At 42.8% G+C, this 16200-nt stretch overlaps 1 protein-coding gene across 1 annotated transcript; it reads left to right on the top strand.

The window, feature by feature from the left end:
- Positions 1-1611: 1611 nt before the first annotated feature.
- LOC124258712 (ribosome maturation protein SBDS-like) lies at positions 1612-16137 on the top strand. Its single transcript, XM_046692791.1, has 6 exons — positions 1612-1875; positions 2930-3059; positions 3638-3838; positions 5318-5402; positions 15177-15262; positions 15839-16137. The coding sequence occupies exons 1-6, from the start codon at positions 1745-1747 to the stop codon at positions 15965-15967; spliced, it is 762 nt and encodes a 253-aa protein (XP_046548747.1). The 5' UTR covers positions 1612-1744; the 3' UTR covers positions 15968-16137.
- Positions 16138-16200: the final 63 nt, after the last annotated feature.

The following is a 16200-nucleotide window of genomic DNA, read 5'->3' as shown; positions in this document are numbered from 1 at the left end:
TTTATCATTGTCTCTATGATGTAATCAGTGTGTCTGTGATGTGATCAGGATGTCTCTATGGTGTAAGCAATGATTTTGTGATGTAATCAATATGTATCTGTGATGTAATCATTGTCTCTGTGATGCAATCAGTGTCTCTGTGATGTAATCATTGCCTCTGTGATGTAATCAATATGTTTCTGTGATGTAATCATTGTCTCTGTGATGTAATCAGTATGTCTCTGTGATGTAATCAGTGTCTCTGCGATGTATTCAATATATATCTGTGATGTAATCATTCTCTGTGATGTAATCAATATGTTTCTGTGATGTAATCATTGTCTCTGTGATGTAATCAGTATGTCTCTGTGATGTAATCAATATGTCTCTGTGATGTAAATCAGTATGTCTCTGTGATGTAATCAATATGTCTCTGTGATGTAATCAATATGTCTCTGTGCTGTTATCAGTATGTCTCTGTGATGTAATCATTGTCAATGTGATGTAATCATTATCTATGTGATGAAAACAGTATGTCTCTGTGATGTAATCAGTATGTCTCTGTGATGTAATCAATATATATCTGTGATTTAATCTTTGTCTCTGTGATGATATGCTATTTCAGTGTAGCTCAAATAATTTTCATGAGGTGAGTTTAGGATAGATCTTTGTAAAATTTGACAGGCAAATTTGAAATCATCTCTGCTCTGCGCACATAATTTCAGTTCAATTTTCCGACCACTATTTAACTAATGACATCACATTTATCAACTTACGTATAGTCCCACAATGCGCAATCCCATAGGCCGCCAGTTAAAGGAGTTCACGGCACTGTACATATGTTGATTAAATTGTTGCCATTTGATAAATAAGCAACGGAAAATTAAACAGAAATTATGTGATTGTAGGTAAGATGACTCCTCACAAACGTACAAAATTTGACTTGAAACATACGAAAATTAAATTCATGAAAATTATTTATGCTACATTAAATTAACATATAAGTCTAAGGAAGTTACGTCAAGTGTCCGAATATAACTGGCACGGGTCTGTACATGTATCTACTTGAATGTGCATGTTAGAATCGGAACAATGCACACAGTTGTATTGCTGCATGTAGCTAGATAACCATTTGTACGATCACCTGATACAGGAATGAATAGCCAGGTCTTCGAATGGCATTTAGAAGTGATACATATAAAGAAGAGAGGGCTTTCTTTACGTATGTTAACTTCTTTATTAGGAGGACAGCGTTTCGGAGTATATCCTTACTCCTTCATTGAGTGGAGAATGAAGAAGTAAGGATAAACTCCGAAACGTTGTGTTCCTCATAATGAAGAAGTTGACGTCCATAAAAAATCTCTTCCTAATGAATAACAAGATGACCAGACAGATCACATTGACCTGGGTCAGTTCTTGCTTATCATGGAGTGAGTTAGTTTTCATGTCATTCTGACAATATTCCAGTAATATCACTGCATGGGAAACCAGTAATGGGCGTTTACATTGTACCGATGTGAAGAATTGAGGCTTCGAATGTACACTACGAGGTTATGGATTCAGCAGATGCAACGTCGTCCTGTTGTTATACAAAATTAGTTGCTTCGTAAATAGTACACAGCTCTTCTGCACTGAAAACCATTAATTGGTCCCCACTTCCGGTTATTGCAAAAGTTCCCGAAATCATAGATCTTTTTGCAAACTTTTCGAGTTTTTCGCGTATCCATTAGTTTGCTCATAACCTCCACCCATAACTGCGCCCATTATGTCTCGAGTAAAGCAGCCTGCAAACCAGAAACGCCTGACAAACGTTGCAACTGTTCGACTAAAGAAGGGTGGTAAGCGATTCGAGATAGCCTGCTACCCAAATAAGGTGACGTCCTGGAGAAATAAAGTGTACGTATTTGTTTTAATTTGTTCGATAGTCGTACTGACAAGACGTTCCCCAAGATTCGTTTTACCACCTTTGGCTAGAATGCACTTTACCGGGCGCAGCCCTGCTGCTCCTTTACGATCCTTAGGGTTAGGTTTAGGGTAAGGGTATGCCACCTTTACTATCCTTAGGGTTAGGGTAAGGGTATGCCACCCTTTACGATCCTTAGGGTTTAGGGTGAGGGTACCCTTTACGATCCATAGGGTTAGTAAAGGTTAGTGCACCCTTTACGATCTTTTATTAGGGAACCCCAGCAGTAATTTTCCTCTAAAAAGTTAAGGCATTTTCCGTTCAGTTAATGAGTTATAGGGCATGTATTTTTTTTACTTTTGGCATTTTCCGTTCAGTTAAGGAGAACCTGGCAGTAATTTTTTTTTTAAAGAAAAAGAAAGAGTAATAACGAACCGGGTAAGACTGCCGCCCGTATCCCCTAGATTTTAACGATAAGGAAAAAATTCTCTGAGTGGCATTTTCAGAAGTTGGATATGTCTTTCAGGATGTTAAACTACAATTAAAGAAACATGTTAAAACTCACCCTTATCAGATGAAGTATATATATTCAGGTGATATGATTTGACTAGAATGAAATTTAAGGGGGGATATGGGCAGAAGTCTTTCCACCCATGATTGTCGTAAGAGGCGACTAACGGGATCAGGTGGTCAGACTCACTGACTTGGTTGACACATGTCATCGGTTCCCAATTGCGCAGATCGATGCTCATGTTGTTGATCACTGGATTGTCTGGTTCAATTATTTACAGACCGTCGCTATGTAGCTGGAATATTGCTGAGTAAAACTAAACTCACTCACTCACAATGGCATTTTGCATATATACCTGATAATATATATGATGATGTATGTCAGTCTGTGAAATATTATTTAAGCTTCTTCTAATGCAGACTTGATCTCATCACTATATGGCTGAAATAATGCCGATGTGACGTAAAGCCCTACTCAGCTTAACTCAGTAAACGTGACCCTTAGTAACACATCAATTGTATCTGTTTTATTTATAGGGAAACTGATATTGATGAAGTTCTTCAGACTCACACTGTCTTCACCAATGTATCTAAAGGAGAAGTTGCTAAGACTGATGACTTGAAGAAGATCTTTGGAATAGATAACCATTCAGAGATATGTCTACAGGTAATGAAGTAACAAATAAATGTACTCATATATGCATGTGTCACTGCTCTGAATTAACAGTCATTGAACATGCTGAAAGAATCAAAGTCAAAATACTGTAAACTGTGGGTTGACATCTGTATAAGACGAAGGTGACATCATGAATCATGGTTCAAATTTTCATGAAAAGTGCTTTTCACAGACCCATAAAGATCCGGGTTAGAATTGGTCTTCAGCCATGATTGCTTGTTGATGAGGAGAGTTATGGGATCGGATGGTTAGGTTCACTGTTTGGTTGACACATGTCATCGAATCCCAATTATGTTGATTGATGCTCATGATGTTGATCACTGGATTGTCTGGTCCAGACTCTCCATAATGAATTCTATACCTGTCATTTGTCATGGATGTGTCAGGTGTCGTTTTGAAGGTCATTTGCTCTTGAAGTTTCATTCAGTTCCCATTGAGAATAATGTATTGGCAGTTTGATATGGAGACTTTTTATTTTTAATACCTCAGAGTTTGTAACAAGTAATGTTCTGGCATGTATCTGGTTGAAGGTGAGGATATCGATAACTGTAGCGTTAATGCTGTTTCAGATTCTTGCCAAGGGAGAAATGCAGGTGACAGAGAAAGAGAGACAGGCACAACTAGAATCAATGTTTCGTGACATTGCTACGATCGTGTCTGACAAGTGTGTAAATCCAGAGACTAAACGCCCTTACACTGTGACAATGATTGAGAAAGGCATGAGGGACTTGCATGTGTCTGTGAAACCTTCTAAAGGAACAAAACAACAGGCAAGTGCTCTGTCAGAGTGATAAAGTGTTGCTCATTATCATTACTTGGTGAAAGCTATGCTTTGCGGAGTTGCTTCCCTTAGTTGTTCAAGGATCCAGTGATTGTGGGTTTAAGTGCCTGGTTCACCCTGAATAGGATCCGAATTCCGCACCATACCTGATCATGTGGGTTTTACAAAAGTATTAAGACCTGCATCCCTTTGGGTTTTCCTCTTACATCAGACATGCTTTGACATGACTGAAATACTGTTCAAAGTGGCATTAAGCCATCACTTCCAAACTCCCCCTAAAACAATGTTCATTCCAGGATTTTGTTGGGAAAGTATCATACTTTAATGTTGGGAGAACCCGTGAAAGTCTGGGTTAGAATTGATCTTCAGTAACCCATGCTTGTCGCAAGAAGCGACTAACAGGATTGGGTGGTCAGGCTCGCTGGCTTGGTTGACATGTCATCGGTTCCACATTTCGCAGATCGATGCTCATGCTGTTGTTCACTGGATTGTCTGGTCCAGACACGATTATTTACAGCTGGATTATTGCTGAGTGCTTCGTAATACTAAACTCACTCACTCACTAAAAACAGTGAAAAAACAAATATGAGCCTTTCAGTATGCTGAACAGCGAACGCCTTAACCACTAGGCTACCCCACCGCCCCCTTTACAGTCTGAAGTGCGGAAACAACACATGCATATCCTTTGACTAAACTGTTTTGGAATGCTTTATTATATTTTTACGATAAATATATTTTCTACCAAGAAGAGCCAAAAAGGAATCACAACCACATAATTTTTAGGTGGAGGAATTTGTTGTTGATCTGCGTCACTCTGGTGGTAAGCTTTAAGCATCTCTGTGGCAAGCCCTGTTCGATGAGGTGAGGTGAGGTGAGGTGAGGTGAGGTGAGGTGAAATTGGGTTTAATGTCGTACTTGAGAATATTTCGCTCATATTACGACGTGCATGCATGTGTATGTGTGTGCGGCTGCTTGTACTAGCCCAGACTGGAGATGGTTTTATAGTACTAGCCCACTGAGATACCATGCTGCAGTGAAGCATGAATATCCCACTCCGACACATGATACTGACTCCGAGCCGACCAGTCCGTGTTGTACCTATTAATGCCGAGCGCCAGGCAGGGACAAACAAGTACCATATTTTAACGCCTTTTGGTATGACGTGGTCGGGGATCGAACCCGCGACCTTCCGCTCTCGGGCAGGTGCTCTAACCACTACACCACAGAGGCGGTCAGTTCGATGAAGTAGTCTTAGGACAAAATTGTTCGTAACTTCCATACTTAAACTTGGATTTACAATAGTTAGGTTGCTTTGACTACTTTCTGACACAGGGCTCAGCAGTGTATTATTGTGCTTTGTTCTCTGTTTTGCCAAAAAAAACATCATGTTGCTCACTATGTAAACATATTTTACTCAGATTGAACTAAATAACTCTCATCATGCTAATATATCTTTGTAAATTTTCAGGCTTTGGAAGTGATAAAACAACTGACTGAGTCTGACACGATGAAGATCCAGCGAGCATTCATGCGTATTCGGCTGACAATACCTGGTAGATACTTAGGCTTGTTTCTCACTTCCCACTGGTAATAATGACCCAAACCCTTCTATTGTTTCATTTTTTAATTTATTAAACAGTTATGACCTTGACACATCATGAATTCAGATAATGTAACTATTTCAGGTGTTAAATATTTAAAATATTGGACTTACAGATAAAAATCATCAAAAATGCAAATTCAGCTTGAAAAATAACACAATGCAACCACACACAAACACACACACACACACACACACACACACACACACACACACACACACACACACACACACACACACACACACACACACACACACACACACACACACACACACACACGAAATCAGAGTTCAAACGATTCACTAAATTCACCCCAGCGCTTGGGGTGAAAAGTGGTTTCAACAGCTGGGCTGGGCTGCGCTCATACCGCATGCGCAGTGAAATAGGTTCACGCAGCTTGGAAGCGGGATGTCAGGATTTAATATAAGGTCGTGAGCAGGAGTAGTCTAATCAAAACAAATAGTAAATAATCTACTCATTACATAAAAGAACCTTGTTAGGATCTAGATCTACTCAGCTATGTGTCAACAAGTGAGGCGTTCGTCATTTCAAGACGGAAAACCTTCGCTGGCGGTGAATACTCGGTGAAGGCTTTGATGTGAGCTTTTTCTAATGTTTTGTTGATATTTCACAGGCGCGAGCTTTTCATATGTTATGACAGTAGATTACAGATTTAACTGTTTATATAATTTCATTTGTCTATTACACCACACGTTCTTCTTACCGAGTCACTTTCTCAGTTCGATACTTAAAAGCAATGTCATTATTTAGAGTTGACAGAATTTCTAACTGTGATATAGATAATTTTTAAACTTATCCTATCTCACGACTTGCACCTCTCTCTCTTGCTTCGACTTTTAGTGGAACGACTGTAAATTTTTTCCCATAGGCCTCCTTGTCCATTTGCCCGTGCACTCCATGCTGCTCTCCTTACTTAGCTTCCTAGTTCCTAATAAAGCTTGCAGCATGCTCCACTAATTGCCCACGTGACTACCTTGAATGATCATTCTCTTTCTTCGTGCTGTATATTAGGGACATTATTTCACCCTAACATCATGGGGAAAACTGATAATCAGTCAAGGAAAAGGAAAGTTTGTGCTCAATGCAATACGAATTATTCGTCCCTCGACCCTCACTCATCTTGCAGTGACTGTATTGGACAATGTAACTGGAACAAACGATGTGGCAAGTGTAATTCACTAAAAGATGAGGATTTTAAGGCCTACCTTCGTGTTTGCTCCTGGAGAATCGCCGATAGGGACAGGAAGTCAACAGAATCTGATCCCACTCCCGCCAAGCGTATCAAGTTACAGCGACAGAAAATCGTACCTTCACGCAAGAGAGCAATGTCTGTGGTTCAAGAGGATTTTATGGACGCTTCATCAGATTCTTACTTATCTGAGGACGTTCGGCACCTATTACGTATGCATCAATCACCTCCTTCCATAGCGTCAGATCACACGCGGGTGGTTGTGATCGGTAATTCTTCATTGCCTGTCCCATCTACACTACCAGGGGACCTTAGATCGACACTATCATCATCCAGATCATCGGTACATATCCCCTCGACTGTCTCAGTTTGTTTGGAGCCTGGCCAACCGCTGTTCAACCAGCCAACTGTCTCCCCACAGTTCATTGAACCGGACGGAGCTGGCTATAACAGCGTCGCCGGGGGACGTTCATCATGAATCAACACTTCACGTTTCGTCACCTAATCGCCGATCCGGGTCGCCACATCATTCTAGATCACCACAACGATCTAGATCACCTTCACAATCCAGATCACCATCAGAAGCCCGATCAAGATCACTGGATCGATCCAGATCACAGTCACGATCCAGAGCACAACTACGATCCACATCACCTGATCAATCCAGATCACCTTACCGATCTAGATCACCAAACGGGTCCAGATCACAACTTCGAATAAGATCACCGGACAGATCCAGATCACCTAGCCAGTCCAGATCACCGAACCATCCCAGATCACAACATCGAAGTAGATCATCGGACCGATCCAGATCACAGAATGGATCCAGATCACAACTTCGAATCAGATCACCGGACCGATCCAGATCACTGAATGGATCCAGATCACAACCTCGAATCTGATCACCGGACGGATCTAGGTCACCTAGCCGATCCAGATCACAACATCGAAGTAGATCTCCAGACCGATCCAAATCACCAAATCAAGCCAGATCACAACTGCAATCAAGATCACCTTATAGATCCAGATCACGATCACAGTTTCCAGTTAGTGCATCGAATCGATCCAGAATACTTTACAAATCCAGATCATCTTACCAACCCAGGTCACCTATACGATCTAGATCACCTTACAGAGCCAATTAACAATCGGGATCACAGTACAGATCCACATCTCATGGCCGATCCTATTCAGATGGTCGAACCAGAGCTCCAATCAGAACCAGATCACCAGCTAGAACTACAGCAACCCGGACTAGTTCTTCATATCATACCGGATCACCTAGCCATACTAGGAAATCCAGATCACCGGCTTACCAACCTACTTCGGTACTTACCACGTCGAGATCTCGATACAGTTCCTCTGACCGACGTTCGGGTGATCATTGCTCTGATACCACTAATAGGCCTTCAGTCTCTTATGAATCCTTTGACTCACTCTAGGATCATCGCTGAGTCATTGGAACCTGATAACAATCCCACTCCTACAGTGACTCTGGATCTAAATATGATGATCAGGGCCATAACCTCAGCCTGGAACCAAATACAGCCTTCTACTCCAGCCCATCCGGCTTCGGTAGCTCCTGGCTCTACATCTGATCCACCTCCTGAGATTGATCCAGTCCAAATAGCCATGCCTGCATCTTCTGCTCACTCTGAGTTATCTACCCCTGGAGGTAGCTTTGCAGCAGTTGAGACACCTCAGGTACTCCTTTGTATTGTTGAGAAGCTCCAACTTCCCTTGAGTACTTCAGCAGATGACCTGGATCACTCTTATACACTTAGGAACCGGGATTGGTCTACCATTACCCTACCACCTCGACCTTGTATTCTGAAATTATCCAGGACACTAAATGATGGTTTCAAGAGCCTGAAACGAATTAGGACGGATTCTCTGCTCCCAGATATAATCCTTCTACCTCTCATGTCCACGGCCTAACAAAAATCTCTATGGCTCCAACAGTTGATGAGGATATTGGAACCCTGTGTGGCAAACGAGCTGCTTCGCCCTATTCAGCCGTGAGAAAGACATTGCCATCTATTAGTTGCGTGATTGCAGCAGTCGACGCTGTTAACACTGCTCTGGAGCATACTTACTCTGATCAAGACGCTTACATCCGAGGATGCATGACTTTAGCTCTGGACCAGTTCTAAATTATCCTGGTTCAGTTGTCTCATTTTTTGGGCTACACTCTTGCTGTTCGCCGACGTGGACCCCTTAACATCTCTTCATGGGAGGAGCGATTTAAAACAGAACTGTTTCGCCAGCCTTGGTTTACTGACGCCCTCTTCAATGGTAGCATCCAAGAAGTATCTAATAAAGTTGATAAAGAAACCCACTTTCAAGTCTCGATTGAACTGTTAAAGATACAGAAGTCACAGCTCCAGGACTCATTAAAACAGCGTCGAACTGCACAGTTCACCCCTACCAATCCAGATTTATGCAATCTTTTTCGTGGCGCATCCACTCAAGGTCGTGGCAGAGGAAACAGATCTGGCCGTGGTGGTTCCTCCCGGCTCGGGCTCATTGCTCATATCCTGTGGACCAGCTTCAGACTCTGCAATCCACAATAGGGACGCTATTAGACAAACTCGCAATAGAGCTCCTAAGTCCATTGCCCGTCACTCCAGGATTCTACTCCCCAATCTTCTTTGTTCCAAAGAAAAATTCCAACAAACTCCGGCTCATCTTCAATATGAAGTTGTTCAATGCCCGATTCCTGCTTCCACCGCCTCACTTCAGGATGGTGTCGATCAACCTTTTACGCACCATCCTGAAGAAGGGAGACTTCCTCATCAGCCTAGTTCTTCAGGATGCTTATCTTCACGATCCGATACATCCAGAACATCGGAAGTACCTCGCTTCGTGTTCAACGGGAATCGCTACCAATGGAAAGTCCTACCATTTGGAATTTCCACAGCCCTGTGGCTTTTTACCCGAATTACCAAGCCCATAACGAGCTTCCTCCAGTTTCAAGGGATCACCTTCGAAAGCTACATAGACGATTGCATCCAGGCTCAACAGGATCCGATCGTATTGCTTCGCCAGCTACAGTTCACCACCACGCTGCTCAGACGGTTAGGGGGCTGTTGAACATCGCGAAATCAGAACTAATACCGACTCAGACACTCGTCAGGGGATGATGTTTGTACCCCACGACAGGTGGATAAAGATTCAGCAATGCATTCCTCCAGCACTGTCTCAGGCGAGAACCTTACGACAGTGGCAGGAACCACTGGGCCTTCTGACGTCAGCTCAAGCCTTAACGTACAGAGGCTGATACAGCGATTTCTACGCCTGTACCTTCAGGCCGACAATCCCCAGGAAACTAATTTGCCTTCCAGAACCACTTTATCCAGTCCTTCAATGGTGGCTCGACGAATGGAATGTTTGCGCCGGAGTCTCCATGATGCCCTTTGCACCGACTCATCACCTATTCGTTGATTCATCACCTCATGGGTTGGGGAGCTCACTTCCTCGACCACCAGCAACATACTACTGCTTTTGGTCGCATCCTTCTGGCCAGCGCGAAGTTGGTTCGTCAACCTAAGAAGCCTGGCAGAGCCAAACCCAGTACCGCTTCCCAACCGGGACGACCTACTTCTTCACCCTCACTCGGAACTGCTCAACGGGTCACCTCAGACCCTCAATCTTCACGTCTGGCGCATCTTCAGAGGTCTCTCATAGCTAAGGGCTACTCTCTCCGAGTAGCCACAGCTATCACTTCAGCGCATTGTACTTCGACCCATTCCTTGTACGACAACAAGTGGAAGAAGTTTGAAGACTATTGCAAGCTTAGGGGAATTGCATCTCCCACTTCCACCTCGGCTCAGGTCGTTGCTGAGTTTCTCCAGCATCTCCGCACTACTAAGAAACTCAAGGGTACTACCTTAGCTACCTACTTAGCCGCCATTAACTCGGTTTTGGCTACCACCACGCTCACTAAGATTTCCTCTGTTTCCGAGTTGCAGAGTCTACTACGCTCCTATAGACTCTCTGACCAGTCCAGGAAGTTCAGACCTCTGGCCTGGGATCTGTCCGTCGTCCTTCGTCATATGATTTCTACAGATTATGAACCTTTAGAAGACAAGGACTTCGAACAAGTGACATTCAAGACATTCTTCTTGGTAGCTTTGGCTTCCGCTGCTCGTATATCTCAACTGCATGCACTTGATGTCAATCGGATGCAGTTCGAGCGGAAGAAGCATGGCAAGGCTTTCCTTGGTCTCCGCTGGGACTTCATTGCGAAAAACCAACTGCCAGGCAACCGGACCGGATGTTTACCATTGCCCCATTGTCCACCATTCTTGGGCCTGATGATAATTTACCTTGCTGCCTCCAAGGATCGTCGACGGCTACGGAAGCGCCTCTTCATACCCTTGTCGAAAACTTCAAGAACTGAGGTTTCCCGGACCACATTGGCCTTCTGGATGCGTGCCACGATCCTGCAAGCCTACAGCTTTGCAGGGTTGCCTCCTCCAGCCACTTCCAATCCTCATGAGACTCGTGTACTAGCCTTGACGATGGCCCTCCATAGCAACTGCTCCTTGACCGGTTGCTTCTGGCGTTCTGATACAGTCTTCTCTTCACATTACCTGCCTAACCTGTCTGTCACGGATGTCCAAGGACTACACCAGTTTGGACCCTCTTGCACTGGCTCAGCAGCTTACATCGGCCCAACAACGCAGATGAGATACGGTTCCGCATTCGAGTTACTGTTGAACTGGATCTCAACCTTTTGTTCTCATTATATGAGTGTAAGAACTACTTCACTTGGCCTCCATACCAAGGCATCGGAATACGGCCACCTAGCGTGGCCCTACGGGCCTGAGGCACAATCAGTATGACGATGCAGAGGTGTTCGACATTCACGCTTACTGACCTCTACTCCATGGAGCAATTACGTCAGTGAAGTGTGACACTCCCGAATTCCAGTGGATTTCGTTGCGTTCTGCCTCCAAAGTTGCCGGGCACATCCTTTGACTAAGCTTCCCGGAACTGAACGTTAAACCTTGGAGATGCCGAGTTGTGTTTGTCTTTCACCCGCCTCGGTTGGTGTCTGGGGGGGCCTTATTGAAGCAGGGGCTGGCCCGATTCTAGTCGCAAGACTTTAATTATGGGGGTACCTTGTAAATCGTGGCGAGGCGAGGCTTACATGCCGAGTTGCTTCCCTTGTCTTGTACAAGGTTGCGGCCGAACACAACATCGCTCGGGAGCACCCATCTCCCTGGGAGTCATTGTGCTTAGTAAGCCAAGGCGTTCCGGAGAACCTACTACAAGCATAGGAGTTGCGTTCATGCGTAACAGGCCTCCCTTGTACATCGCTATCTACGGTTGTCATCAGTCCACACAGCTCCAAGACCAGCTGTTCGCACTGTCCAGACAGAAGGGTAATCTGCAGCCCGCCGTCCAACCGTGGGATAAGTGCAAGTCGTGAGATAGGATAAGTTTAAAAATTTGGAAATTATAATATAAATTGTATATTTATATACTTATCCTATCTCACGTGATGGATGCCCACCCGGCCTCCCCACTACTCAGATTACAACGTTGGCTCCAAGATGAGAATGATCATTCAAGGTAGTCACGTGGGCAATTAGTGGAGCATGCTGTAAGCTTTATTAGGAACTAGGAAGCTAATTAAGGAGAGCAGCATGGAGTGCACGGGTGAATGGACAAGGAGGCCTATGGAAAAAAGTTTACAGTCGTTCCACTAAAAGTCGAAGCAAGAGAGAGAGGTGCAAGTCATGAGATAGGATAAGTATATAAATATACAATTTATATTAAAATTTCCAATATCGTTGTCAGAGACAACACTCAATGTCTGTTTTATTGACACCTAAGTGTCTGCCTGCCTGTCTGTCTGCTAATGACAATATTCAATGCACAACTTCGATCACTGACCACATGCAATTTGAACTTAACACCTATCAGGCTATACACCATAAACAAAACGCATTGATTTATGGCCCGAGTTCGGTCTCTGTCACATTATGTAATTACACAGACAGGCAGGTGTGATACTTGTACACATGACATGCTATGATGTCAGTTGATTGCTAAATGTTATACACAAAAAATGAGCATGTACTTACAAAACCCAACATCTCTATATGTACACACACACAATGAGCTGCGAGGGCATCGGCAAAATGAACCAGCCAATGAGAGACCTCGTTACACTTGAGCGCACACCCACCTGCTCTGACTGGGTTTGGTATCCCGGGTGCTTCGTTTCGAGGGAAGTAAACACAAGTACAAAATATTGCACTTTTGATTTACGATTGTATGCTTATAATTTTGTTTAAATGTTTTTTTAATAATCAGCAATGTATATTATATGTCATGAATAAGTGATAATTGTGTTTTACAGTACAACCAGAAATTATTGAAAATTTAAAGATTGTAAATTTTTATATTTTTTCACTCATTACTCACGTATTAAATGTGAATATTAGCAGAACATAACTCCAGATTCAAAGACAGGTGAACAGTTAGTATTTTGTCAAGTCACCATGGGCAGCAATGCAGGCTTCAATGCGTCGGGGCATACTACTGATCAAAGAAGTTAGAAAGTCGTGGTCCTTGCTGTCCCACTATCGGACCACCTCTTCTTTCATTTCAGCAATATTTGTCAGATTTTTCTTATTGACACTTTCCTTCATAAGCCCCCAAACATTTTCTATTGGACTTAGGTCAGGTCCTAGCTTGGCCAATCTAATAATGTGATATTTTGGGTCTGAAACCAGGCCTGTGAATGCTCTGAACGATGTTTTGGGTCGTTGTCCTGCTGGACAATCCAAACATTTCCATAGCACATGTGAGCAGATGGAAGTAAATGTCCCTCAAGAATATCTGTGTACCGCTCACTGTTCATATTCCCTTCAAATACACAGATGGGCGTTGCCCCTAACACAGATATGCCACCCCACACGTTAAATTTCGGACTGTACTTTGAGCTGATACAAAGGAATTTCAGTTTGTTTGGTCCAGAATTTCAGTGTATTAGGAAACAGCCACACAGAACTTTCATCTGAGAAAATCACATTGTCCCAGTTAAAATTTCTTTGCTGTAAGCACCAGTTCAACCTTCGCTCCTTTTGTTCAGGTTTCATGATCGGTGATGGAATTCCCTCGACTTTTCAGCCAACCCATTGCATGCAGCTCAGTTCTAATTGTCTCCTTACAGACAGCCACAGTTCCTCTATCAATCATATCCAGCCTTAAGTTTTCTAAACTCCTTTGTTTGTTTTTAGAAACAAGAATATCAAGCTGCCTCCTGTCACCGACAGTCAATTTTCTGGGCCTACCTGTGCCTCCCTGGTGCTCAATGCCATATCCATTTGCAATATTTTTCAAAACACGATAAACAGTGGACAAAGGGATGCCTGTTCTACTTGAAATCACTTTAGCTGATCTGATGTCCTTGTTATAATACTCTAAAATCAACTTCCTCTTCTCTAAATCATCCATACTGAGGATCACTGAAAATGTCGTCTGCTAGCAAGTAAACAAAGGGGGATAACTCTTCACAAACTAATGAAAAAGGATTAACGGAGTTGTCTCTCTTGAATGAAACCAAGCACTTGATAGCTGGTCAAGGTTGTTTATACTAGAAATCCAATTAAACATATTCCTAAAATTTTCAATAATTTCTGGTCATGCTATAATTATGTTTGATTTTTTGGTTGCATGTGACCTTTAAACTATTTGAGCAGTATATCAATTGTATCCCTCTGTATTAGGGCTGTATATTGGTAAATCTATTGTTTTGCAATATATTGTGATTCAGGTACCCGCATTGCGATACGTATTGCAATATATTGGGAGCTTAAGTGTTTGACAGTGAGTGACACTAATTGTGCATGTCAATCCTATTTTCTACATTATAAGTCCCTAACATATGCCGTTTTGTCATTACATAATGAAGGAAAACATTGTTGTGAATGAAAGTCTGTGTAGATTTAATTTAAACCATAAAGATAATCACAAAAACTTCATATATGTTTTTTTCCCAATACCGGTTCTCAGAAAAAATATTGCAATACGTATCGTTTGTAAAACATATTGAGATATACCGGTATATTGGTATTACCGTGCAGCCCTACTCTGTATCAATTTGTGAGAAAACCTGTGTGACATTCTCCAATCTGGCAGTCTTTGTCTAAAACCACTGAGACTGCTAGCTTGAAAATGGCTTTCACTTTTTTATATCCTGGCATGCCCAATTAATGTAACTCTGAGCTATAAGTTACACTGCCATTGGCCTCTGTCCTTCTCATATCTCTCTCCATTTCTGGTATCCCCTTGGTGATATTGCTGGAATATTTCTAAAAGCGGCATAGAACTATAACCACTCACTCACACATGTCTTTTGAAAACCTTGATTCTGATTAGGTTGGTTGGTTGTTAAACACAGCTCTCATAGATTTTCCAGTTTTGGGCAGCAGTCTGTAAATAATTGTATTAGCTTGTGCCAGGATATTACTTGTTTTGTTCTTATATTTGTTATCCAGCACGAGAGGGAAAGAAGCTGAGAACCAAAATACTAAAGCTTGCTGTTAAAGTGGAAGAAGATGAGTTCGGGGAGGAGCTGGAAATGGTAGGTAGTAGAAGGGAACCAGTATTACAGGGCCAGGCTCCTGGCAGGGTCATATTGCCTGGAGGAGTGTGAAGGGATTACGGAGATACATGAAGGACTGGCGGGTATGAGTCAGTACAATGTATCTGAGTGGGGTATCTCGGCTCTACTGCAGTGTGGTATCTCAGTCGGGTAGCAGTATAAAACCACATTAGTCTGGATGAGACAAGCAGACTTGCCCACACCTACAGTGCAATAATTTTCACCTCAGCACACCATATTTTGCAGCTTCTCAAGACTCGGTCACCTTGGGTTATTACACATGGTATCAGCACAGGATATAAAGGGCAAAGTATCTTCTTTCAAAACCTGATGATACATAGTAATAATGATTGATCACTTTGAAGATTTTCATCATTTAGTGGGGAGGTGGGGTAGCCTAGTGGTTAAAGTGTTTGATCATCACACCAAAGAAGCGGGTTCGATTCCTCACATGGGTACAATGTGTGAAGCCCATTTTGGTGTCCCCACCCGTGATATTGCTGGAATACTGCTAAAAGTGGCGTAAAACTAAAGTCAATCATCAATCATTTTCAGGTCATTCAGATTGACCCTGGATGTTATCGTGAGATCGATGAGCTGATCCGCACAGAGACGAAAGGTCGAGGTCAGCTGGAGGTCATCAACTTGAAGGAGGTTGAGGAGGGTGATGAAAAGCTGGAGTAGCTACAAAATTGTTCTGTTCTCCATGTTCCCGACCCACTGCCTTACTTCATGATATGGCGGATCTTCATCCAGAGGCAAAACGTCTTTTAATCAAAGTTATAGTTTTGAGTGAAGGATTCACTTACCATGAAGTGCTATTGAATGATCATGTGTAAAAGTGTTGCAGTCTAGATCTTGTTTTCATGCCGAGGAAATTGACTTATTGGATTCTTTCTGTAAGACTAACAGAGATC

This window comes from Haliotis rubra, unplaced genomic scaffold (genome assembly GCF_003918875.1).
Source record: "Haliotis rubra isolate DU_JTF1 unplaced genomic scaffold, ASM391887v1 Scf1176, whole genome shotgun sequence".
Lineage (NCBI taxonomy): Eukaryota > Metazoa > Mollusca > Gastropoda > Lepetellida > Haliotidae > Haliotis > Haliotis rubra.
The sequence above is the reverse complement of the archived record's forward strand: the minus strand, read 5'-3'. Positions and strand labels throughout refer to the sequence as shown.